The 27,446-nt window shown below is 31.3% G+C and overlaps 1 protein-coding gene across 6 annotated transcripts in view; it reads right to left on the reverse strand.

The window, feature by feature from the left end:
- Positions 1–497: 497 nt before the first annotated feature.
- LOC148605207 (uncharacterized) overlaps positions 498–27,446 on the reverse strand; it is a 72,751-nt gene continuing 45,802 nt past the window's right edge. For 5 of the 6 annotated variants that reach the window (XM_088550743.1, XM_088550742.1, XM_088550745.1 and 2 more), the window contains 11 exons: positions 24,346–24,572; positions 22,529–22,610; positions 21,458–21,616; positions 20,948–21,003; positions 18,858–18,963; positions 13,622–13,648; positions 8,089–8,162; positions 7,304–7,402; positions 6,792–6,911; positions 5,781–5,878; positions 498–5,097 (listed from right to left, as the gene is read on the reverse strand). In XM_088550743.1, the coding sequence (XP_088406869.1) occupies positions 4,059–5,097; positions 5,781–5,878; positions 6,792–6,911; positions 7,304–7,402; positions 8,089–8,162; positions 13,622–13,648; positions 18,858–18,963; positions 20,948–21,003; positions 21,458–21,616; positions 22,529–22,610; positions 24,346–24,572 (2,087 nt within the window). In that variant the 3' untranslated portion in view covers positions 498–4,058. The remainder of the gene's footprint in view (positions 5,098–5,780; positions 5,879–6,791; positions 6,912–7,303; positions 7,403–8,088; positions 8,163–13,621; positions 13,649–18,857; positions 18,964–20,947; positions 21,004–21,457; positions 21,617–22,528; positions 22,611–24,345; positions 24,573–27,446) is intronic. The other variant, XM_088550746.1, reaches the window with a different exon arrangement.

Raw genomic sequence — 27,446 nt, forward strand, 5'->3', positions numbered from 1 at the left:
GTTTCCATAATATAAATATGCATTATATGTGCTATTATATGTCTGATATGCAATATATTAGTAAAGATTACTTTCAATGTTGTTGCAGTCAAAATCAATTGTTAAAATTAACTGTAATTGACTTCAAATGAATTAAATATTAAAGTATATAAAGATATATTATTCATCTTTTTTTTTATATTTATACATTAAAAATAAACTATACAGTTAAACAAAAAATCCTCTATATACATGTACAAAGAAACATACATATATAACACCTTTCTATTTAGAACAGACTATAAAATTTCATGGTCAGTAAACCCTTTGTCTTTTTTGTTTATTTAACTAATTGGTAATTGGTATAATTAAATGTGGGCAAACCAGGACTAAACCAGGTGTCAAGTAATGTCAAAGTGAACTCAATACCGACTGTGTTGGGAAAATGTAAAGGCTTTATCTACTTAACACATTTATTTATTACACATGAGCAACAAAAATAAAAGGGAGACAACTCATTTCATTTAAATTTTATTTTAACTTCTGCAGGTTGAACACAGCCTAATATAAACCCAGTTCCACAGAATGAAACTCGATTTGCAAAATAATAAATCAACAAGACTCAGAAATATGATACACTTTTCTAATATGAAAAATGATCGAATATGAATGAAACAGTAACCTAATTGACAAAGAAACAAGAATTAAACAGAGCATTGAAAAAACCTGCAGACATTATACATACAAGGTTGTTTCACAGTATCTCCATACCTATTTTTTGTCTTCATCCACAGGGTAAATTTTGTGGATGCCAAAAAATTACAGTTTGATAAATAATGTTGGTGTGAATTTTTTTAGCATTCTAAACAATCTGCTCAATTCTCCTTTACAATAAAAACCATTTCTAATTCATATCCAAAATAGTTTGAGTTTATGTCTTGAATGCATTAAATCAGAGTCATTCCCCTTTTAACATAAATATTTCGGTAAGCCAACAATTACAATATTTCCTTAAAAGCACAGTTAAATAGAACCACTGCAGAATGCTTTGGAATGTTTTGCTAGTATAAAGATGACATCTAAAGTCCATTTACTTTCATTGGAACAAATCATACCTGTTTTGAAGCTGTTTTTCTCACCAAAGTTGATTTTAGTTCTTTTCATATAAATAATTAAAGACTTGACTTTTGATGAGTATTGAGACCTATCAGAATATTCATGATATTTTAAATGTTTCAACAAAACAGCTAAGACATAAATCACAACACCTAATATAAATCACATAACATAGATACATGAATTTAATTCACAACATTCAAAATATTGGAAAACCCCTTTCTACTTTTGGGTTGTTAAGTCTAATTCTGAACAATTATACAATTAAACACACATGTATTTACTAATTCAAAAATAACACATTTGAAAATTATTTATCACAGAAAAAACAAACCAAATATCTACGAATTTTTCATGTAGCATGGTTTTCGATTAATTTGTTAGCTAGAGGTATATTTTGTAAATATCTTGGTAATTTTTTCCCAACCTGAAAGATCAGATTTCTTGTAAAGTTAGAGTTATCTCTCTTCGTATACAAAAGCTTCATCTTGTGCCAGTTGTCAATGCCAAATAAAATTTGTAACATACAATGTAATATACACTGTTTATACACAAAAATAGCACTAGTGAAATGGAACATAAATATAAATAGACAAATCTAATAAATAACAAATAAAAATGCATGCATCTCTGATATGCAAATTGAAAATGCAACTCAAAAACATAAATTATTACAATTTTTACAAATAAAATGTCATTTTGATCCTGTCACTATTTGCATAATCATAAAGTAGTCTATTTTAAACTAGAGATCAGTTCTATCATTTCTGGATTTCAAAGATCATAGAAAAAAAAACAATGTATTTGTCAAGATCAATGATAGTTTAATGAGTGAAACAACTGAGATACAAAACAAAATTAGCAGCATCCTCAATATAGCAGTTAAAAGCAAAAATTGGGTTTTGTTCCACAATATCACATAAGTGATACAGAACCTTGTATCTCATGAGTATATAGTTAAGCTATCAAATTTATTTCATTTCATTTTTTGTGGAAAAACATTTGAAAAAGCGGGTTTCCATGCTAATAGATGACTCTCCATGTAACATTATTAAAGTATGAAAATAACTGAAATTCTAGCATTGATCCCAACTACAAAATGAAATGTGAAATATAATTTGGTGAAAAAAAAGCATGAATGCATAACTCTCCTTACACAAATAATGCCACTTCTGACTCTTAGGTACAGTACATTTTATAAAGCATCAAACTTCCTGCTTTAATAACATTTACAGGCATATATTTAACAACATGTAACCCATTTCTTTGTACATACAGACAATACTGTGACATATGTTTACATATGTTTTCAAAAGGCATATGGAGCCATCAGGGGTTTCATTATTTTTTTTCATAATGCAGGTACCTTTGGTTTTGTAAGGAGGTACTTTTCATCAACTAGTTTAATAAAAATGTAAGAAATTTTAAAATCTGGAGGTACCTTTCAGTAGTTTAGAAGGGTAAAAGTACCTGGTACCACTTCTTAATAAAAGGTCTGAACCATAGGTAAAGGACTGACATAAAAGTGTATGTTTTTCTGTAAAATCATGTGTTTCATTATAACAAATGAAAATGATTCTTTCCATATATACATGAAATCCTATGTAAACAAACTTAATCCATATGATTTAAGTAAACATGATTTTTATGATTTCATTCTTAACAAATGTTTTTCATATGTTTCACACATTCACCTAAACATGTGAAAAACATATGTTGCAGTTTTATCTGTATAACATAATATGGCAGTACATTTGTATTTAGTATGAAAGCAGTAAAATATTCTATGGCAAGCCAAAGTGGACAAAAATGAGCATTTTCTAATATTACAATATATTGATTTTTGTCCACTTTGCCTTGCCATAATATTCTCTATAATATAGACTTAGCTGATACAAGTTGGTACTTTATATATGAAAAGTTCACATAGATATTTTTGGTACGCCAGCTAACTAATTCACAAGACAATTTTGTAACATTTATTTCTTGAAACTTTAACAGGAAATGATTTGATACATGTAAGACAGTAGAAGATATTGATGAATGCCTGACATAGATGCATTTACCATGGACTGCTAGAACATCAATTGAATGCTACTGATACTGGAATGTTTATACTGTATTGTAATTTTAAGCACCACATGTCTATTTCACAAAAAATCAAACGTGAAAAATAGGTCATAAGTTGCGATGTCACAATACTTTTTGCTATTAATAACTTCATAACCTACGACTTATTTTGCACTTACCATTTCCTGTGAATATGACTACATATCATTTAAGTGTCAACTATAGAACCTTCATTGTTCTAGGATTTTTCAGAAATTGAGGTTTCCTCGGGAAAAATCCATATAAAACCAACTTTCCCACAGTCAACGACTGCTTTCCTAACAAAACGAATCCTTACAGCATATGAAGTTTTCAACTTGCCATGGGAAAGTGTAACTTAGTACCTAACTTTCCCTGACCAAAAAATTTCACTTGCCCTGGGTAATGGGAAATAGGAATCCTAGAACACAGACCTTTTACAAAATTAACAGAATTTTCTTCTTGTAGTTTAAGACTTATATAATACATATTTATATTTGAAGTTCAAACAGAAACAAAAGTAAATTTTAATCATAGACTGTGATTTGAACAGGATTACAGATTGCAGAAGATGCAAAATTACTTTGCAGTCGATATTGTTTTTCAATTATATCCAGGAAAAAGTTTTTAACTTCTCAATCCTATGCTTGAAATAACATCATTCTATCAATAAGAAATAATTTAACATTCAGTTTAAGCTTGAACAAGGCAGATTTATTCTGTGAAAGGAACAATAAATGTCCCCTCCTCCACTTCATTCCATTATAGACATACAATATTTTACACTTTCATTCCATTCCACAAAGAAATCTGTTTTCACTCCATACCATTACTCTGAATCACTAAGACACACACTTCCCCAAATTTCAAGGCATTTACACAGAGGACTCTTTCATGCCTTGGAATGTAGGGATTTTACTAATCGACACATCACCATTGTGAACAGACTTAGCAGATTCAATCTCAGAAGAGTCAATATTTGGGACAATAGGAATTTCACCTCCCTTTTCAGGAGAGTGAAATGGCATAGAAATGTCTTCAACAGTACTGGAGTTTGAGAATGTGCATTGGTCAGAGGTTTCATGACCATTAGCTTCAAGAATGGTGTCACTTGCAACACTTGACTCCATTGAACGGCAACTGCTTGTTTCAACGGACCTACAACTTGAGTCAATATTTTCATAATCCCAAACTAAAGACCCTACTCCACAAGAATCTGTTGACTGGGAAATTTCTGAAACATCATCCTGATTTCCATCTGTTTCAGGGGAGTTAACTCCATTCATTTTCTCCTTTTCAACAATTGTTACACTAATGGAGTCTCCAGACTGTGAAACAGTGGTAAGTGTGTCACAGTTACTAGAATCAGTCTTTTCACTAGTAAAATAATCACTGTCTAATGAGCTGGAGAGCTCTGGAGGGGGAACAGGGGAGGGTAAGGGTTGTGGCCCCTCAAAAATATCAGCATCATTACATGATTGAGACAGACGATTGTTCTTCCCTGAGCTTTTAGCCCTTGGACTATTTGGAACTGAATCAGATCCCAAATAAGACTTGCCGGGAGGACTAAAACGGCTCGGTGACAGTCGATTTTCTTCCATCAAGTAAGATGCTGACTTTCTCTTCCATTTTTTATCCTGAGATTTTTCTCCACTATTTGACGAAATTGAACGCCTGTAAGCTGGACTCCTAGCTGGTGAATGTTCACTGACAGTTGGTGAGAGATTTTTGCGTTTGAATACTGGTGAACTCAATTCACTAGTTGGTGAAGCACCTTTCAAGAGATTTTCCATTGAGCCCTCTGATTGGCTCATCCTCCACATAAGTTCTTCATAATCCATCGATAACCGTTTGTTTGCTTTGGACTCTTTGTCAAATTTTCTCATTAACATCTGACACTTTTCATTCATTTGTCTGAAAAAAAAAGTAATATATTGGAAATAAGGAGTAACACTTACTCTCTAATTTTTAATCCATATGCATAAAATAATATCTTCATTAACTGTTTTCATAGTATTCAATGCTGTCTGTACATTTAGTCAATTTCCTTATGCCCCAAGCCTAGTCAAATTAATTCAGGCTAGTGAAATTAAGTAGCTGTCTTTGTAAGAATCATGCAAAATCTGAAAAATGTGATACACCTCAAAAAAGGCTACATATTTATATTTTTGTAATTAAGTTGTTTTGTGGGTCTATACTATGAAATGTGTAATTATTCATTCAAATCTGCCTGCTCTTAGGAGGTAATCGACATTGAAAATACAGTAGATTCTATTGTATTTGAGTGCCACTTACAGAGTTATCTTCCTTAATTTTGAAATCTACAGCGCATTCTATATAATTTTTATCTCCTAAGAACACGGGTTATATGAAAAACTGAATGTTAGTTTCTGTTTACTATGGCAATTCAAACAAAATATCAAAAATAAAAATATGTAAGCTTTTTACCCATGAATCACATTTTGCATGATTCTTAGCTGGAGTGCTACTTAAGTTTTCATTATTGGTTGATTAAACCATAAAAAACCCAGTACACCATAAATAATAGTTCTAAAATAGTATGAAGGGTTTCATTGTAATATTTTTACTATACTAACTTTTCATGGTCTGTCTTCATGGTTACAATAGCCTCCAGGTTTTCTATCTTCTGTTTTTGTGCCAGGATCTTGTCATTGGCAACACGTAGATCTTCAACCTGAAATATGAAGAAAACAAAGTCTGAACATATGGTTTTGACAAACTTAGTAAAGTATTGTGTTTCAAATGCATTAAAACCTCTCTAAACCGAACCCCTTTCGGACTGTAGAATTCAGTCGGTTTGGACAGGTGTATGGTGTATACAGGTTCAAAATACATTTAAACCGGCACAATGGGATTAAAAAAGTTGTCTGGTGTAGATAGGTTTTCGGTTAATTCAGGATTCACTTTAGACAGGCTTCAGTGTATATCTTTCCAGGTATGAAACTAAATTCTATCCATTCTTAATAAAATCTCTATAATTGATATTTCAATGAAATTTGTTGTTGTTGATAAATTTTATCTGAAAGTAATTTTTCTTCACAAGAAGATGCAACTACACAACCTAATGCACAAGGAATGTCGAATTCAACTATTGTTTTCAAACTGAAACAATTTTATCTCTAAAATAGTTACACATTAAATTACATAGAATAGATGTTATAGGTACTTTTGAGGGGTAGATATACTAATGTCAATAAAAGCCTGCATATTTGTCAATGTTGTTTTAAAGATATTGAAGATGAATTCCATTTTATACTTGTGTGTTCTTTTTATCAAGATTTAACAAAGCTGAATAAAATAAAATATAAAGATAAAATCTATAGTAATTACAAGTAAATGGAAAAATAATGTGAAGGTTTTATTTCTGGTTTTAAGTTAAGACCATGCTATTGTTTGTTTTTCGTCTCTGTGTGTTGTTCAAGTTTATTCTTTATCTGATATCTTTTTGGTGTTCCTGGTATTGTTTTGTCCGTATTGTTTTGTCCATAGGTTTCCCCTTATTCAAACCTTTAGATTTGTTACTTTTTTTAGTGTTATTCCTTGATATGTTAGAAAGGGAGACGATTCTATTTTAAAGACAGCATTACCACTTTTCCTAAATCAATATTTTTATTCCTCAATTTGAAGATTTCCTCGTTTTTCATATCCAATACTTGTTTGAGGCTTTCTATTTCTGCTGGCATGTGCTTGTATCTTGCTATCGCCATCTAAAAAAAACCAAATAGTAATACTCCAAGGGCAGCAACAGAGAATGAACAGAAGATTTCATTAAAAATGTTCTCTACTGTTAGCATTTATGTTAAATTTGAAGATAATCAAACTATAAAAAGGTGACTGCTGCACACATCCAGGAAAATATCATAATTTATGATTTTAAACGAAGTCTTTTTTCCCTTCATGAAGACTGGTCTCCTCCAATGGATTTCTCTGAATGTCAATACCATCAAAGCTTGTAAGGTTACTTACACTTCATGCAAGTCTGAGGAAAAATGTCAAAAGTTGAATCCAGTATAAATGTAATGATAGACATACAGAAAAACAAACAAATCAAAAACATCATTCAATCCACGACAGAAATAATGACAGACTTCAACTTTACCTGCACTTTAATATCAGAGTCTCTGAGTAACATATCTTCACTCTCTCGTGCTCGGACTCGAAGATCATCACATTCAGTACGCAAAGTATCCACCTTGTCCTGAAAATATACAAGTTTTTGTAAAATTATAGGTAAAAAGAAAACAGGAAATGATTCTAAAATAACTGTAGAGGTACCTGATATTGTAAAACTTGTCTAATCCAAACCCCTTTGTTTACTTTAGACAGATGATCAATTTTCACAGGTTCAAAACACACTGATATTAAAATAAACATATTGAAAAAGATGTCCAGTTCAGACAGGATTCCAGTTCATTTAGGAATTGGTTAAGAAATCTAATACTGCATTACCTCCCCTGATTCTGTCAAAAGCACACATTTGAGGTTTTGGAAGGTAAGAACTTTTCTATTGTAAGTGCTTAAGGAGCTTGTTTTCATTGCTTGAGCTTTCTGAGCTGTTTTCATTGTTTGTGCTTTTAGAGCTGTTTTCATTGTTTGTGTTTTAAGAGCTGTTTTCTTTGTGCTTAAGAGGATTTTTTTTTTGCTTTAGGAGCTTTTTTTTTATTATTTATGGTTATATTTTCAGAGATACCATTTTTAAGCATATTTTACAAACAAAACATATATAGCTAAAAGTACTAATTTTGTAGTACACTGAGCCATTTATATAAAATAAGTTTATAAATAGCCAAAAAAATGGTTCAACACCATAACAATTACATTTGTTGCAAGGTAATTAGGCACCAAAACCCAAAATTTCAAACATGTAATAGAATACAAACTTACAGACAAGTTCAGTTTCATGGCTTCAAATCTTTTAGTAATTTCTTCAAGTTTGTCTCTGTGTTGCTTATGAAGTTCTGAAAAAGGAATATTAAGATAATAATTAAGAAATTGTAATACCTATATGTAATATTGTTAGCTCTCTATGTAAGTACTAGCATACCAAATTTCATATTGCTCTCATGAAGGGTGCTGAAGTAGGAGCAGGTAACATTTTAATGGACTGATATATGTAAGTCCATGAAAAAAAAAACTATAACATCCAAAGGCAAAGCCAAAAATAATCTGAAAAGTCTGTTTGAAGAAATTCCAATTGATCTAGAAGAAACACACAATTTAATGTATAGATAGATAGATAAACTGAGAAACCAAATATGAGCTATTAATTCCCTAAAAAGCTGTTACTGAGGTGTAGTTAGGTTTTAATTGACTATCTATAATTCAATAGTAATCTCTTTGAAAAGTTATCTAGGCTCAATACAGCAATAGCTTTAACATCGTTATTTTTTCTGTCATGAAAATTCATTATAACTTTTTACTACGAATGCAGCACTACATATAAATTGTTCAAGATCTTGGGCTTCAGGGCAGATCAAGATCTTAATTACAACTTGAGTGAGTGAGGGAGGGATGGTGGGGGGTGTCTGATAAAAAAAAAATATAAAAGGGGCTACCATCATATGCTAATTTTTGTTCAAATTTAGCACAGAATTTTTTTTTTAGGAAAAAACCATGCCTGTTAACCCTTGGAATAGTTCATGTGGGAGATGGTGTCTCATCGACACTATCTCATGTAAAAATTATTTTTTTTTAGTATTTCAAAAAAAATAAAGTACATTATTATAAATAGAGTAGATCATTACCTTTAACCAAAAAACCTCTCATAAATCTCACATTTTTATGAATTATTCTTTGATTTTGTAGGAATTTACCCCATAATGTTGGAGGGTTAACAGGTATGAAAAAAACCCTGGAACCCTCCCCTATCCCTGCCACTGAATTTTTATCCTATGGCAAAAAATATCATGTTTTATCATATTCATTCTATAAATGCTGACGTTGGGAACAAAGTATTAAGCTCCTAAATACACAAGAAGCATCTAATTTCAAACCAATTCAAAAAAAGAGATAAAGATAAGTAATAAATGTATATTAAACCTATCAAAATAAAATCACTGCTTCATAGGGGATGAAATCAAATTCAAAAGAAACCAGAAATCCTTCGTGTTTTCTTTTCAAATTATGCAATCGACTGCAAAACTTGTCCAATATTAAAATATACATAGATTATAAGAGCGCTAGTCTTAACCCATCCTGAAATTTAAACCTTTCAAAATGAAATTTCTTTAAGTAATAAATACCCAGAGTGTAGATCATTAAATGTATATAAACTTAGAAGTTTTAACGCCTTATTTACACTTCACACACAGTTTACTTAAAGTTGTCCTTGTGTTTTTTTGCCTCTCTTTTTTTATCCAGATAAAAATGAGTGCAAACATCAATGCACTACACAATGATGTAATTTGGAAGTTAAAGTTTGAAAAAATTTTTTTTCAAAGACACACCATTGGTAGATGTAATTCTTTGGTTAGCAGGGATATGTCCAGGAGTTCAATAAAAATGGTCAGAGTTCTGAAAGATGTCATTTATTCATTTAATAAAATTTGCCAATTATAGGGAAAGGGGTTCCAACCCTTGAAATCCTCTTCAAGAACACCCCACTGGTAACAGTACAATACAGTCTTTGATTACGTTTGACATTAACCAAAAAAAAAAGGGGGAGGGTTCCCTATTCTATGTTCTACTTGAACTCCTAGATCTGTGTTTATATAATTAGCGTAGGTTCACTAAGAAATAACTGAGAGTATTTTGTTTTTAAAATACTACTTTTTTAGTAATATCAATAGAAAAACAAGTTAAGAAAATATTCTATTTTAGATTGAAAAAAAAAAAGTAATTTCTTTCATACACGAACGTTTGATATATCTGCATATTTGAAATTAATATTTATTCAAAGAATGAATTAGTAGCCTTAAGTCCTGATTGATAATAAAAATACCTGACCATTATATAAATATTTAATCTCATAGCCATTCAGATAAGTACAATAATTTGCAAAATATTTTCTTTTCTGCTCAAAAGAAGTATTCCCCTCATTAAGACATCTATAAGATAATTTTATTAAAACAGAACTGGCCGAGAGCCAATACACTGATTTTAGCTTGCCCACTATCTAATACAATGTTAGGGTTATCATAATAGGACTGTAGAACTATTCAATAGATTTCAATAAAGGAGTGGGATCTAAGGGTTTCCTAGTAACATCAGTCCAAGGGGCTCTCAAAAGTTAAGGTTTCAGCATGCAACTCTTACAAGGCAGTCCTCTCTGAAAAACTAATATTGTAAACTTCCATATCGTTTTAATAATAATCAGAATTCACTTTAAAAGGCCATTTTGTTGATAAAATCTTCATTTTGAAAAATACGATAGAAATTACAGTAACATGACATTTAGACCTGACAATGGCAGCATAAATTGGGTCAAGTTAATAAGTTCCAAAAAAAAAAAAACCAAACAAAAAACCCTAAGAATGTGGTTGGTGGCTCACATAGAGCAATTTCTTTGCACTTCTGCAAACATACAGTAATTACACCAAGTCAGGACATTATCAAAGACAAAATTAATATCACAGGAGTAGAAATCACTTCAAACGGTCATCATATGGCAAGGTAGTGTGTTGTGGCTTTATGTGCTCATATATTTTTGTTGGGGGTTGTGGGGGTACACTTTTTTACAGGTAAAAGAGGTGTTCAGTTTTTTTAGAAGATGAGGTACGTTTGGTAATCATATCAAATATTTACCATCAGGAACTATACATTTATGTTTTAGCTCATTTGCTTTTCCTGCTGAAAATGTCAATAGATATGCGATCAAAAAATGAAAACAATATTATACCTTTCACAGCACCAACTATGGCAGCCAAAGGTTTCCTTCCATTCTTAGGCTTAGGCTCCATTTTAGAAAAAAAAATCTTCGTTTTTATTTTACACACACATAGTCCTAAGTCCTGAGTATATGATCCTTGATTTCTTGAAAAAAATTACTACAAGGTGAAACTAATTTCCAAGAAGCAAATGAAATTTGCCCACAGTCACAAAATGCAGGTGAGACCATTGAATATTCACAGATCACAATTAAATCTAAAATGCTATAATTTTCAATGATCTCAAAATATACAAGGTATATGTGTCAACATTAAATCCCAAATTGAGTCAAAAGTTTAATCACATAATTGTAGAGAATTTTTCCTATTTAACTTTGTATATCTTTGATGATCCAAATAAATATTACTTGTTAAACAAAACGAAAAAATCAACCTTCGGTGGTGAAAATCGTTATAATATATTTGTCATATAGGGGATCAATTTAAATGTCTATCACAAAAATCTCATACTTGGGACTCGTAATAATTCCCAATGTTAACTAATAACGGCTGATCGACACTAAATAATAGATAATTGTCAAGATTTCCAATTTTTTTCCAAGTCGCTAATTAATTTCCCTTTGTTAGAAAATTGAGTCCAACTTGTCATGTTAGTTTCTACTCTGCTAGAACCAGATCGGTTATTTCCGATACTTTGCGATTTTCCACCTTGTCATTTTATAGCCTTTTAACATAGTATTCCCACTTTATAACTTCACGTCAGCCAAATAACAGTATTTTATCTATTTACCGACACAAATGTACAACCCATATACAGCAGTATTATAAAAGAAATTTACATCACATCACAATTTAGCCTGCTGATTTGTTTGGTAAACATTGAAATATGAATCTAACATATGCTTCTTTTATCAATTTTAAAACATGAAATGTACACAATCTTAATTGATGAGTTTCAAAAACATCAAATCCTTTAAAAAAATCTAATAAAATTGATATTTCTTCATCTTGCCAAAAGAATGTTTAGAAACAGGTGAACAGTAAAAGTTGAATAAGAAGGTGAATCTTTTATACAAAATTGATTTTTAAAAATCAATAATCAATATTTCTTTAATTTGACGAGCTGATTTTTAAATGTCTATCATAGAAAGTCACTGAATGGTTAAAATTGCATTAAAGCAATTAAAATATGAATCAAGGATATTTAATAAAAATTTACATTTAATAACTGAATAAATTTTGGGTGAGAAGAACTGTTTGTCAGAGTATGTATGAGTGCAACTGCACAATTTTGATTGTTCCGAAATCTTTCCATGTCTGACCTGTTGTCTGGATTTTACCCTGTTTTACAAAGGTGTCAAAATATTACACTTAAAAAAGTTCTGCACAGTCATAACTGCATTTTCATTTCATTTACATATTATCTAATATAGATTTAAAATTTAGATTTTAGGAAAACAAATTTCCTTATATTTTACAAATAAATTTGTTTTTGAAATGACCTTCTATACATTCTGTGACTTTAAGATCTAAAACTTCTTCTAGTGAGACACATTTCTCCTTTTATTTAAAACAATAAAGATGGCTGCTTTACTGGGAGTTTCCATTTCTTCCAAAAAGCAGAAATTTAAGATCGAAGAGCAAAATTTTTAGCAGGGCCTGAGAGTTTCCATTAAAAATTTTTACTATAAAAGGAGCAGAATATTTTAGCAAACTTTTTAGCAGAGAATCACATCTTCCAATATAGAATATATATATGTAGCTATTCTGATGAGCCTCATAAATAAGGCCTACCCTTTTTCGGCTGACATACATCATATTCAATGTTACAATAACCTACTAAGACACAAGAGACCAATACAAGTTTATCTATTAAGTATTATGGTGTTAGTATTTTATCAGGAAGACCCATCAGACTTTTATCTGAGGTCCATCTTCACAGTTCAATATATACATTGATCTGCAGTACTCTATACATAAATATATTCATCATATAATTCATAACTCATCAATTTATTCATAAAATATTTAACATACAGTGGATGGAGTGGAGATTTACTGAATGGTAACAGATCCTTGGAGAACCCATCAAGCATTTTTTTTTTTATATTTCATTGATTTGGAAATCTGCCAAGTAATGTACAAATATTGTATTTCTTGGTCATGACTTGTGAAGACTCACAGTTTCATTAAGGAATTCATTGTAATAAATTTAGAATACATTTCTGAAAATAAGCCATCTGTTTTTGAATCTCCTAAATATATATCATTAAAATTATAAAAGTAATTAAAAAAAACCATGAGAGACCATCCACCAGTTTTAACAATATAGAGCAATTTCCAAGCAAGCATTTGAAAAACAAAGCAGCTATACCATAACATCAGAAATGAAAATTAAAATACTCCCTGCAAAAAGCAGAAATTAAATTTGTTCACTAAAAAGTATTTTCTACATGTGAATGAACAAAAAATATCCATAGTCCAAAAACAGTTATCAGATAAAAACTTAAAAGCATTTTCTACATATCTTAGAATAGAACATGAAGATACCCGCTGTCCACACCAGAGTAATAAATTTGATCGAAACCTACCCCACAGAGCCAACTGGTACCAACTGACTGTAAACAACAGCAAAAAACAATATATACATATTCATATATTATTAGAACAAATCTATTTCATATCAAGTGTTTCTTTTCAAATTTGCCCAAGTTTGTAGATACATTTTTTTTTATGGAAATGTATACTTGAAGAATTTTCAATGTATATAAAATAGACTTTAAATGGTGTCAAGAAAAAAATGAAGATTTTACTGCCAATAAAAAAACATAAGGCTATGATCACTCCAACTAACCATAAATTGTCTCAATGCAACACTAAACACTTCTCTCTACTAATGCTTAATAAGAAACAGAAAATGAAATATCCTTTTCTAAAACTGCATTTCCTAATTTTCATGTATGGCTTAAAAATGGTTAGATCCCTATCTTTACAAACAGATATCATTGATGTTCTTAAATGCATTATTTATACCCCATTTATTTAAGTGGGTTTCAGAAAAGTCTGAAATACTCTTTCTTTCTGTAAGTATAGTTGTAAAATCTTTCTTCGTTTCAAAGATGGTTGAAAATTTATATTCAATAATAAATATTATGCAAACTCCTTATATTAAACTTGAGAAATGGAAGGTCATTACACACAAATGTTTTACTGTTCAGAAAGCTTTAAAGAGACTAATTTGTCTACATTCCTTTCTTACTTAAGCTGAACCTAGGAATAATATGTCTGCATATAAGCAAACACCCTGTTTCCTGCATTTAGTATTTACAATTTAAATAAAACCTTCAAAATTTTATGATTAATGGTTGTATTCATAACATTGCATGGCTTTTAAATCTTCAAGTTTTCAAAATCTGTGCAAATAAATCTACCTTCTGTTCTAAAATACAACTTTAGTTCAAACATAAGTTTATTTGAGTGATATAAGTATGTGTATAAAAGTAAAGGGTGTCAAAAATGTTCCCACTTAACTCCCTGGATATTATAGGACCAAACCCCTTCACTGTTTTCAGTCATAATAAACCTTTACACAGTAACATCTATCTAAGCCAAACCCCTTTTTGACAGAAAATTTTGTTGGGTTAGACAGGTGTCTGGTTTACACAGGTTTAAAACTCTTTGAAACTGATTTGAAGATTCATAAGATACTGTGAAAGTACTATTGTTCATGGGTACCAATTTTCGTGGTTATCGTGGGTTGGCAAAACCACGAAATTTAGTTCCCAATGAATAAGAGATTCCCATCAATGTGTATACTGAAAACTTCAAAACCACGAATTCAAGAATCCGCGAACTTACGTTTATTCTCTGATCAACGAAAATTGGTATCCACGAATTCAAGTACTTTCACAGTATCTGGTTTACACAAGTCTATGGTTTATACAGGGGGTTGTTTTACACAGGTTTAGGTTTATCAAGTGTTTGGTTTACACAGGTTTAAAGTTTATCCTGTGTTTGGTTTAGACATGTTTACAGTTTATCCTGTTTGGTTTAGACAGGTTTAGTTTTCATGCATTTGGTTTACACAGGTTTAAAGTTTTTCCTGTGTTTGGTTTACACAGGTTTCATTGTACTTAGATACCTGTATGTTCTAGTTGATATAATTTGCAGAGATTTATTTACAAGCATAATAATAAAGGCTCTCAGTGAATATGTACATAAACTGTGACCCCCTTCAAGTGGTAAATTCAAGGGAGTTTTAGCATGCTTTCCCATTTATAAACGGTATACATAAGAACAATAACTTGGGATCTAAAGGAAAGAAACAACATTTTTTAGAACTGACTCTAATCTTGCACTACTCATGGTTTAGTTCTTAAAAATTAAGGTCATACCAGTCTCAGTTTGTGAAATGAACATAGAAGACAACAAATCAAGGGTACCCATAAGCTTTTTGCTTCGTTTTGTATTTTCAATTGGGGCAAGATTTTGAAATAATTTTGCTAGGTAAAACTACCTTGAAAAATTAATTCATACAGAAAAGTCAATGCCTATTGTAACACTTTCATAACCTATAAAAGTAAGTGAAATCAAAAAACGGCTTAATGGCAAAAACCAGTAGTAAATCCTTGCCAAAAATTAAAGTTAAAAAATTACGAAGTCAGCAAAAATCACTAAAAAAGGTATCACTACCATATCACTTCTAAAGTGATCAAATCTCCCTTGGTCAGTCTTTAACTTGTTTGTACAGAACCTTAAAGGGTTAAATCATAGGGATTAACAATAGACTAGAAATATGCCTTATCTAAGGAAAGAGAAATTTATACCGACAATACCATAGTATTTGTTTTACAAGTTGATATCAGATAAGAATTAAAGGTTAAAATAAAGCAAGTGTTTTGTAAACACTTGACAACGGAAACAGTAGAAATACTTCAAAATTACGTGTAAATAGTAAGTACAGATAAGACACGAAATATGTACCCTGGTTACTCGTAGGCAAGGGGGTTTGAAAGAACCATACAAATTCTCAGTGAAACAGAATATTCCTTACCTATCAAAGTCAAGGTTTGATCAAAATATATATATAAAGACCCACCCCCACCCACCTTTAATTCCTTTTTTTAAAAAAGGGTCAAAAACTGCAACAAACCTGAAATCACTTCCAATATTATTTTATCCCACACTGAAGTTGCCTACCAAATATCTCATGGCTGTGTTTTATAGTTGCTGAGAAATATGTTACAAAAATATTTTCCAGTTACCCACTACTTGCTTAACATTCACCATTCTATAAGCTGGGCAACTATGCCAAAATAATGGGAGATTGATGGGCATACTGATAGTCATGTCAAAAAGTAACAGAGGTAATTCCTTTACTCAGCCTTAATTTTAACAGAGCTCACCAATTTATCTGTCATATATATATATGTAAATAGAAACTATCATGACATTAGTTTGTTTATCCCAAAAGAACAAAAAGAATTGCAGTCATACTTTAGAAATTATTTCCAAACCTATTAGCTTTCACAAAATATGAAACAAGTTTTTTGGGAAAGGTTTAAAATCTGGAATTAAGGCTTATCACAGCATTCCACCCCCTTTTTTTATACAGAATGACTCGAAGACAAAATTCTAAAGTGTATTGGGTTTTTAAACAAACTTTACTGAACAATACAGGACTTCTGCTGACATTTTTTATCCTGTGGGGTTGTTGTCTCTCTGACATATTAACCATATCTACTCTTGTTATATGTATGGAAACCTCTCCCCATTTTTTCATACAAGATGTCTCTGTGGGGAAGTTAAGTGAATTGGATTTCTAAATCAAATAAATATACAATACATGTACGAATTTCAGGTGGAGATGGATTGGACATGTCTTGAGAAAAGATCAACAAGCCTCACAAAAACAGCACTTTTCTGGCCAGTGAGGGGAAAAGGTGCAGAGATAGACCCAGGATTATGTGGCGATGTACTTATGAGTTGGAAATGTGAGAATTGAAGCACTCATGGGAAATTTTACAGAAGATGGCCAAAACAGGCAGATGTAGCGTACCTTTGTTGCTGTCCCCACATACCCTTGGCGTAATGGGTAGTAAGGAACTAAGTACATGTATGAATACCTCCCCCTCTTGCATACCAGCTGGCTCTGAGGGGAAATAGTTAGTTGAATTAGGTTATTGAATTAAGTTAAACATATGAGATATGTTTCTCCACAAATAACTTTACAAACCCAAGAAGCTGATTTTCCATATCTAAACAGACAGGTTATTTAACTTGGATTTTAACCCAAGTCTGTAAGGACAATATTTTTAGATGTACTTTAAATGAAAGGTAAAATATTGTATAATAAGTCAGGTGGAATGATTGTATTAGGGAAAATATTGGGAAAAGTTCTCTTACATACAATCCCAATGAAAGTTTACCTGATAAACTTGGCACATGTGAATTTTAAAACTGTATAATAGGATTCGGGAAGTGTCAATTATATACAGATTACATGGACTGATAGGGAGATTTTTTGACACAAAAAAGAAAGTAAGATGTTTGGCTTATATATGGAAAGCTAAGCTGATGTGATTTTTTTCTAAGGACAATATTTTGCTTTTACAAATTATGTTAAATTTTGTATCCACAGAAATAAGCTTCAACGTTGTCAAAATTACCCTTTTTGTCAAATGAACTTTGCTTGGCCCATGTGGTACCAGTATCGTATTGCATATCCCTGAGCGGGTGTACGTCAAAACATGGATGCTATAAAAATATAGTGCATTTTCTTTTTGCTTCTCTACAAAATAATGTTTTGTCAAAAGATATGAACAATGACTTACAGAATAGAGCAAACATCACACTGTAAGATGAAGAACTTTTTTAAAAGAAAATCTAACATAATAACATAAAAATGTTCCACTGGAAAGGTTGGTTTGGTGAGTGCAAAACGAAAGTGAAAGTAGGGAAAATGGCTATTTATAGTTCAAGACTACTTTTCTGTCCGATCTTTGTGGACTCACCCCATTTTCTTTGTGGTAAATTATTTTTTCACATGTCCTTAGAAATGCTACATATGTGAAAGTTTTATTGAATCAATTAACATATTTTTTAATAAATCCTAAAAATATGCACTTCATGGTAGAAGTCTATGGGAAAATTAATACGATACTGAGACCATGTATAAAATGTTGAATTATCTCCCCTCGGATATTAGCAATACTAACACAGTCCCATGAACTGCTATGTGTTATCGTGTTTTTGATAATGAAACTGAGAATATCGAATTCTTTGAAGGGGAAAAGGACAAATAGTTAGTTAATATGTCATAAAATGTTCTTTAAAATTTTTAATTTGAGAAGCTACAGCTTGAACTATAAAGATCACTCAGATAATTTCATGAATTTTTCATATCAAGTGAAAAAAACCCTAATTAATTAAAAAAATATGCAAAAATTTATGGGAGCATAGATATTTATACACATTTTATTAAAACAAGTAGCAATTTTAAGGTTGCAAGAACTTCAGGTTTTGTCAAGTTATTTTTTTTCTTTTCAATTTCCTTAACAGTTCTTGTACATGTTTGGTATCAAAATACGCTACTGGGTACATCAACCAAAGTCAGAAAAACCTGTCTTTTTTTAACAATTACCATAGAGACTTAAAAAAAAGGCATCATTCTTTCCATAAAAATTAGATACATAAATATTAAAGTATTTATAAATAAAAAAAACATTCCTGCATTTCATGTGTAAAATGTATGCCAGTCTTTTAATGGAATAAAATGAATTATCTCCCTTTGACCATATAATTTTCGGATATAAAATCTATACCAACCTTCCATTTGTCCTTCATGCTTACTCTGAAGACGGAGGATGTCATCTTTGTGTTTCAGTTGTATCTTCATGAAGTCTTCAGTGTGATCAAGTTTTAATCTCGAAATCTGAAAATATAGAAAAAAGTAAGAATATCTAAAAAGGAAAAAAGTAATGTCAGAACAAATTAGAGAATAGTTGACCATATAACATTATCAGGCAACTATGACTGTCTAACACTACTTCTTTACATAAGCCAGGATACAGACATCCTGGACCAAAAAGTCATTTTAAAGACCCAACAATAAAAGAAGACAAAAAAAAAAAAAAAAAAAAATACCCAAGAAATCAATGAGTGATGGTTCACTAATGATACTTCCACTTTCAAACAAGATTTACAGAAAAAAACATTTACAGAAAAAAACAAAGATCACAGTTAACACAAGGTTTCTGTCAAGTTTTTACTAAAATGGATCCCACCATATATGTCATATCTACAATAAGAATGTGTTAAAATTTCAAGTGGCTGTGATGTGTAGTTGCTGAGAAAAGTCCAACTAAAATTTTCAAATTTCAAATGTATGAAGTCCAAATTTCATGAAGTCCTTGATAAACAGGAAGTTGTTATCAATTTTTTCCAAAAAATGAATCTCACCATATGGCATATCTACAATAAGAATGTGTTAAAATTTCAAGTTGCTGAGATGTGTAGTTGCTGAGAACAGTGTGACTAAAATTTCAACTTTCAAAAGTATGAAGTCCAAAATTAAACAGTCTTCAATAAACAGGAAGTTGTCAAATTTTTCAAAAAATAGATCCCAACATATGGTCTACCTACAGGAAGAATGTGTTAAATTTCAAGCTGCTGTTAAGATTTTTGCTGAGAAAAAAAACTGTGAAGAATAAAACAGTTATGGACAAGGGTAAAACAGTATACCACCGCTCCAAAGTTTGAAGCAGGGGTATAAAAAGAAAAATCACGTTTCTTCGAATTTAATTGAAGATTTTCAAAACATAAATATAGAGTAGGGTGCATTTATTCCCCTTTAACATGATCACTAAACAGAGTGAAACATGTGTAAGTTGATTAATGAGAGCCAGGTGTACCTAAACACCAAGGCATATAAATTAAATTCAGAATTTCTGAGTAAGCAGACATGATTTCTACAAGCACAACAGAATGTAAAGTACAGGTACATGCTTTTAATATTGCAGTTACGCCTTGACAGAAATATTGTTACACCATGTTTTTGTCACCTTTAAATCGCTGGTTAATTTACTCTAAGCAAAATCTAAAGAAAGTTCGGTAAGACTGTGTGTGCTTTAAGGACATTCTATCTACAACAATTATTTACAGAAGTACCTCATATACTGTAAAGAACTAGTTTTCGCTATTTTCATGGTGGACAAAAAACCACAAAGAATAATACCTGCAAAATTGATTTTAACACTTTTTACTGCTAAACTTTTTTTTTAAAACTGTGAAAATTGATACCCAAGAATATGTCCACTTGATAGAATCCACGAAAATTAGCAACCACGAAAATTAATAAGTTTACAGTATTCAATGAAAGAATCATAAAATCAAAAATTATTTTTGCTCAATACTCTTATTTTATAGGACCCCCTGTTCTCAACACTCCTCCCTGCATTACCTTCCAACAAACTGCCCCTTTCAATATACCAGGTGATTTATTGGGGCAAGTCCTAAGTTCAGTCAGAACCCCCAACCTCATACAAGTTTACGAATTAAACATGCAAGTTCCATAGTAAAACCTTCCAGGCCAAGCTCCAAAGACTACCATTTCAAAGATGATTTAGACATAATGACAGGGCTAGAAAAAAATTTAAGTAGACTGTCTGAAAAGGGTATATAGGCAAATATTTTTTATATGAAATTCATGTTAATTAAGCTTCACATGAAATTCACATGATTTTCAGGTAAAATTCACTTAATATGAATTTCATGTGAGGGCTCGATTCCCCTGAATTTCACAAGAACTCTGTCACAAAGTCTATTTGCTCAATTTAGGTGAAAATCATGTGAAATTCGTTTGAAAATCATGTGAAGCCAAACAAACTGATGGAAGACACTAAAACATGACCACTTACTTCATCATTATGGTATGCCTTCAGTTGCCTAAGAACTGTAGTGTGTGTTTCTTCAGCTTAAAAAAAAAAAAGATATGACTGATTTACATCAACACATTACATGCACAGCACTGTTATAGGACTTAGTAATTTAATCATGTAATATGCTATGATCTTTAGTTTTCAATTTAATTTTTACCTTTCATCATGGAGCCAGGCATGCAAAAATTATGAAAATATGTGGATCCTTTTTTCAGATTTTAATTGACTTCATCACAAAAAAGACAATTCTATATGAATCGTATATGCAATATACTAGGCATAGCTGCATTTCTCATGCAGTATATCAAAAAGCAAAATCATTTGAAAACAAGAACAAAAAGTCACATTAAATCTTCAGTAATAGACTGACAAAATTAATACTTAAGAAGGCCTTCCTATGAAGAGTTGTATCAAAGTATAAAAAATGCTTTGGTTTCCCTAAGTGCTTCATTAATTCGAAAGAGATCTTGTATTCTCTATTGACAATACCTATTTGAAGTGCCCTGGTTTTCTCCAATGTAAACTTAACAATCTCTGCTGCCAGTGCTTTTTCATTCTCATGGACAATGCCCTGTTTTTCTTGCTCATGTTTGTTGCAGAGATCTGTAATTTCTTGTTCCAATCGAGACTTGTGTGTCTTGAGATCATCTGCAAAATAAATTATTTCTTCAGTAAACACTTGTAAATTTGGAAATGTGTACTTATCGTAATTTTTCATAAGACTATGACAGGAAAAACATGAAGTTGTATGTGCAGTAAAACAAGGCATACCCTTACTTGTACAGGAAGTTGATATCGAAGAGCAACTTAATATATTTATGAAGTATGGGCAATCTATATGAAGCCACAAGCCAAATTCAAAATTAATCCATCCAAAATGAATGCCAGAAACAAACACGTGGGATACCTTGTCCTGCTATGTATACCCCACCCATACAGGAAGCTGATATCGTAGAACAACAAAAATTACTTACAACATATGATCCAATTATGTAAACCCATACACCAAATTTCAAATCAATCCATTCATTGGAAACCGAGATAATAGTGACAAAAATTTGGTCAATTGATCAGTTGGAGGGATAGATAGATAGATGGATAGAATGATGGACAGACAAGGTGATTTTAATATACCCCCACATGTTGAGTGGGGGTATAATAATTTGGTCATTCTCAGGCTCTCCCTTGCCTTCTAAGAGGGTTCCTTATTACCCACCCATAAGAACAAAAGTACCAGTACCTACCTAATCATTTGTTCTGTCTTTGAACAATGAAAAAAGCAACCTGTTAATTTTTTTGTGATAATAAAAAGGTAAAAAGAAATACCTTGTTCTGTCACTGATTTCCTTGAAAAATTACATGAGAACCAAAAAATCAACTTTGAATGGCCTAAGCACAGTATTGAATAACTGTGGGAGATTAACATCGGAGAGACATAGAAAATAAAACTGTAATGGACATGTTTTCCCTGGAGCTTTACGCTTCCTTTATATATGATTTTGTCTGTAAAGTACTTGACTTTTATTCGATAACTGAAATTAATCCAAGGTATAAAGTTACCATTCTGTGTCCGTACGTCTGTGAACTGTTGCTGTATGGTATGTAATTGTGCTGCCAGTTTGGGACAAGAAAATGCATTGAGCTAAAAAAAAGAGAGAGAAAATTCAGTTACTAGCAAAATTATAGGATTAAAATAGTAAAAAAAAAATTGCGTAAAAGAACTTAAAGAATGTACTAAAATTTAATCAAAAACTGCAGTGTACTGCTGTCGGCTTTAGCACACCATGTGGCATAAATTTGGAGACCTACCAATAAGGCCAAAGATCAGAAGTTTTAAAAATTCAATTTAGATTTCTTTAAACATACTTTTTAATCCAATACCTTTGGAACCCTGAAAGGAGAAAAGCATCCACATACTCAGTCTATAACAGATTGTTTAAAAAGTAGCATGTTTCTTTGATGGTCTCACTATAAATAACTGAAAAAGTTATTTTGGCAAAACAACCAAATCAAAAGAAATGGAGTATATCATGACTCGTCAGATTTGTGTACAAGTACATTTACCTGATCATAAAAAACGACCTCCCAAGAAAAAAACAAACAACCCATTAATTTTACAAAGAAACATTAAATGTTTGGTAAGTGGTGCTTGCTACTGAACACAAATCTGAAATGGCTTTTTTATGTTATGAACTTAACCCTTAATAGATACTACAGTGAAAACTGTGTAAACTGAACCATGAAAAGCCAAAACCTGTCTAAACCAGACACTTTTTTAAAGTCCTTTCATTTTAATTTAAATGTATTTTGAATTTGGGTAAACCAAAAACTTGTCTTAAACAGACATTTTTTTTTAAATCCTTTCATATCAGTTAATGTTAAGCAAAAAGCTGTCCAAAGCAGACACTTTTTGTAAAGTCCTTTCATTTCAATTTAAATGTATATTGAACCTAGATAAACACAAAACCTGTCTAAACCAAATTCTACATTCCACAAGAGGTTTGGAAAAGTAAAAACCTGTTTAAACAAATTCTACAGTCCAAGAGAGGTTTGGAATATGTGTTTCACAGTGTATGACTGTGATTGTAGATTTCATCATACACATTAAATCTGAATATATCATTAATATCATTATGGGATCCTTTCAATTTCAGGTGGAAGATTTTACAGGAATAACCTATGGCCTATACAAAGCTAGAGATTGAGTATGTACTTTGCAATGTGTGAAAATCACAGAAAAACTACTCAATTACCAAAAAGATTTATTTGTTTATGCTTAGTTTGCCAAATGTAATTAATCATAAAAAATCATAAAAGCTTTGTAAATCTGTAACTAAATTAATAATTTTTGTACAAGGAGGAAGCACAGATGAGTAACGGTTTATTCTGCAATAAAATTGAGTATCACTATGTGTTTCCAAGGTCACTTTTGTTATGTTAAAGACAGCTTTTCTGCTTTCTGTTTCATTTTCCTGTTAAGTTCTGTAGCTTTTTACTCTTTAGAATAAATGCTTAACTTCCATTGTATTTTATATTTTATAAATACCCAATTAGGAGTGATAAAATATCTCAGTTTGAAATTTGAAATAAAGTCATGTACAACAAATCAACCGGGTACATAAATATTGTTGGAATATTGTATAGCAGTTCTTTTAATATAAATGCTGCTGTTAAGAGGATACTTCATGTAAAAGGTGTAAAGCATACCAGAGTTTGCAAATTAGAATGCTTACAGAATATTGCAGTCACATTTCTTGCCATTTTGTGAATGAGGTATACCACCAAGATGTGCGACCCTACCATAAAAACAAGTATTACCAATTAAATAATTGTCCTCTTTTCTTATTTTGATTTCATTCCCTTTTCTATAAACTTACATCATGAGACAGATAGTTTACAAGAGCTGCCATTGCATCAAATCCCGAGAGACAGGACTTCATCTCAAATTTGGCGAGGTTCAGTTCCTTTGTCCGACTCTCACATAACGCTTCAAGACGTACGATCTCCTGCTTGGCGTGGGACAAGGTCAACTTGGGCTCTGGTTCCGGTTTTTGATGACTAGGTTTTGGTGTGTTCTTGATCTTGGTCTTGTTTTTGTTGCTGTCTGAAAGATGAAAAGTATAGATCTTGAAATTTATTCTTAACACGCCCAACTGAGTCATTTCACAGAGATGCATTTCTTTGAATGTCTTCTTTGTCTCTGAACAGAAGATTCAGGCTAAGACATCTAATTAAAGAATCAGATATTGTTGCTTTATTTCTTGAAAGAAAAGGCATAACTGACAGAATGAGGCAAGATGAAAAGTCCATATCCAAAGGAAAGACATGTGAGCATAATGGACACTAGAAACTTAAGTACAATTTGTTGATTCAACATATATCAAATTCATATTTGTAAGAAAAAACAACCTGAGAATTCTTTTAGCAGTGAAATTCCCCACAAACCATGAATTCATGCAAAAAACATCATTCTTTGTAAATGAGGCCAAAAAAATCATTAAATTTTACTAAGGCCTATATCTTCTATATTATTTGTACATAGAGGAGTTTACTGGACATTTGTCCAACCTAACATATTTCAATGACTCCACTTAATCAGCAAGTTTAAATGCAGTGGGGTATTCAGAGATTTTGAAAATGAAGGGTTCCAGAAAAAAAAGAGTGGGTTCCTGGCTATTATTCACTCATTTTTGCTGAAATTTTGTTGCAAGAAATCAACTTAATTTTCACACAAAAGGAGTAGTTCCCAAGTCTGAAACCCTGCCACTAGATCACTGCTAAAATGAATCGTTTTCAAAGAATATGTACATGTATCAACTTAAGCAACTGTTATTTCTTCTATTCTGCTTTGTGGCCCCTTTATTGGCACACCAAAAACTGTCAAATACCAGAGCAAATTAAGCATACAAAATTCAAAAAACACTTACCAAACTTGAAATAGTTAAATTCAAGAACTGGTGCAAACACATTTATCAGAAATGTAAACAATGTGAATTTAGATCCTGATTCCATAGTTTAAAATCCTCTGCAATTGCATAAAATAAAGAACCAAATGTGACTTCACTCCAGCTAAAGATAACTGAACATATTTTCCATAAATCATGCCTCACGCCATCTGGTTAAACTTTCTCTCAAATTACCGAAAATTTTGATCATAATTGATAGATTACACAAAACCCAGGAAATAAACTTGTGTATGGCAGCCCTGAATGATTCACTTGAACTTGAAAAGTCATGCTTAATTGTGACAGAACACAGTGAGATTTAGATCAAAAACCTCTTTGTGTCAAATTTTATTTCACAAAATCACACAATTTAAAATCCAGTTAAAAATCTCAGTGCTTCACACATGATAATGAATTTCTTATCTCATAATTTTTCAAGATTAAACATATATGGGTTGGAAAACTGCATTTAAATGCTTAAAGACCCAACAGACACCTGATACGTATAGAGTAACATCTACATGGGAGGAAAAGATCTTCAAGAACCTGTGTCTCTTATCAAATTGGAGATTTGTTTATACACTAAACACTTAAATGACACTAGATTTATTTAAATATAAAACTAATACAAAACTTAATCATGCCCAGTCCTTCAGTGCTACTGGGCAACAAATGGCCCGACAATGTACATAAGTACATGGTTCACACAATAAAACAAAACTTCTAGGAGAGGGTTATTGAGTTTTGGGTGCAACTGGTGCATACAAATTTACAGGAAAATAAAATGCATGTAGAAAATGTTAAATATGTGCAAACAAAGGTATTGATTCAAGAAGTGGAATGCCTAATGTTAAGTGACATAAACAGCTGAATTTTTAAGAGTAAATTGGCCGGTTTAGGAAATAACTTTTTAAAACAATGCTCACAATAAATTAAGGCCAGAGCAAAAATAAATTTAACCAATTTTAGACTGCATTGATCAGTAAATAGCTGACAATTCTAAATGTTTGAAGTAATTTTAGTTGAGAACAATAGTTTAAGAATAATAAAAATGTATGTAAAACAAAGGCACTATATCAACTTACATTTCCTTAAAAAAAATTAAATGCCTTGTCTTATCAATTTAAATTCACAGAACTTGAATTAGTACAAGAATATTGTTCTTTAAAATGATTTAGTCTTAAAATCTGTAAAAAATTGGCACAAACAAAACAAGACTGTTACTGGAAGACTTTAGTTGTCTCAGTATCCATAAGTCTGTTACTTAAAAAAACCACCTATATTCCAAATTCACTCGTTCACTCAATCTTTTAACCATATCCAACAAAAGCAATGCTGCAAAAAAAGACAAGTTACAGGTTTCATGGATCTATCCAAGATAAAACACTGAAACCTTGACACACAATGCAAAGCAACCAAGTCCACATTGAATCCAAACCAATTTTCCAGTCGAAAGTTAGATCCCAGTTTTCATCATATGCCACTATCTTTTTCACAATCAAATCAGTTACTATCAAACAAATCATTAACTATCAATTTCACATGTAGATATCTACCAGAACAAGTGATTAGATGGATTTGCCTATTTTAACTTTATCTAAACAGAAGTATTAAAATCATGTCATCACCACTTTGAAGTAGGTCTGTTTGGAATGCTATCAATGACTCTGGATGTTATTCTGGCTATTAAATCCCTGTTATTGTTTAGTGTATATAGATGGATTTTGATCCTAATGTTACAGATTAAGTTTTTGTATAAATGTGACCATCCTATCCCATGTAAATACATGTACTACAAGAAGTAAATATTTATCTAAAAGACAGAACATCTTGACCTTTATAAATGGAAAAACTAAGAATGTATATCATGAAATCATGAGAGAAAAAAATGAGAAAACTTGGATTAAAATGGCAACAAGTCAAGATGTATGCGAAACACTTGATTTCATAAAAAGACCTGGGAGCATAAAGCAGGTGCATTGGTAGGAAAAGTAAGCTCTGTTGGGCTGGTTACTAATTAAGCCAAACCAATG

This window comes from Perna viridis, chromosome 10, assembly GCF_037379345.1.
Source record: "Perna viridis isolate PV_CMFRI_1.1 ecotype Kerala chromosome 10, ASM3737934v1, whole genome shotgun sequence".
NCBI lineage: Eukaryota > Metazoa > Mollusca > Bivalvia > Mytilida > Mytilidae > Perna > Perna viridis.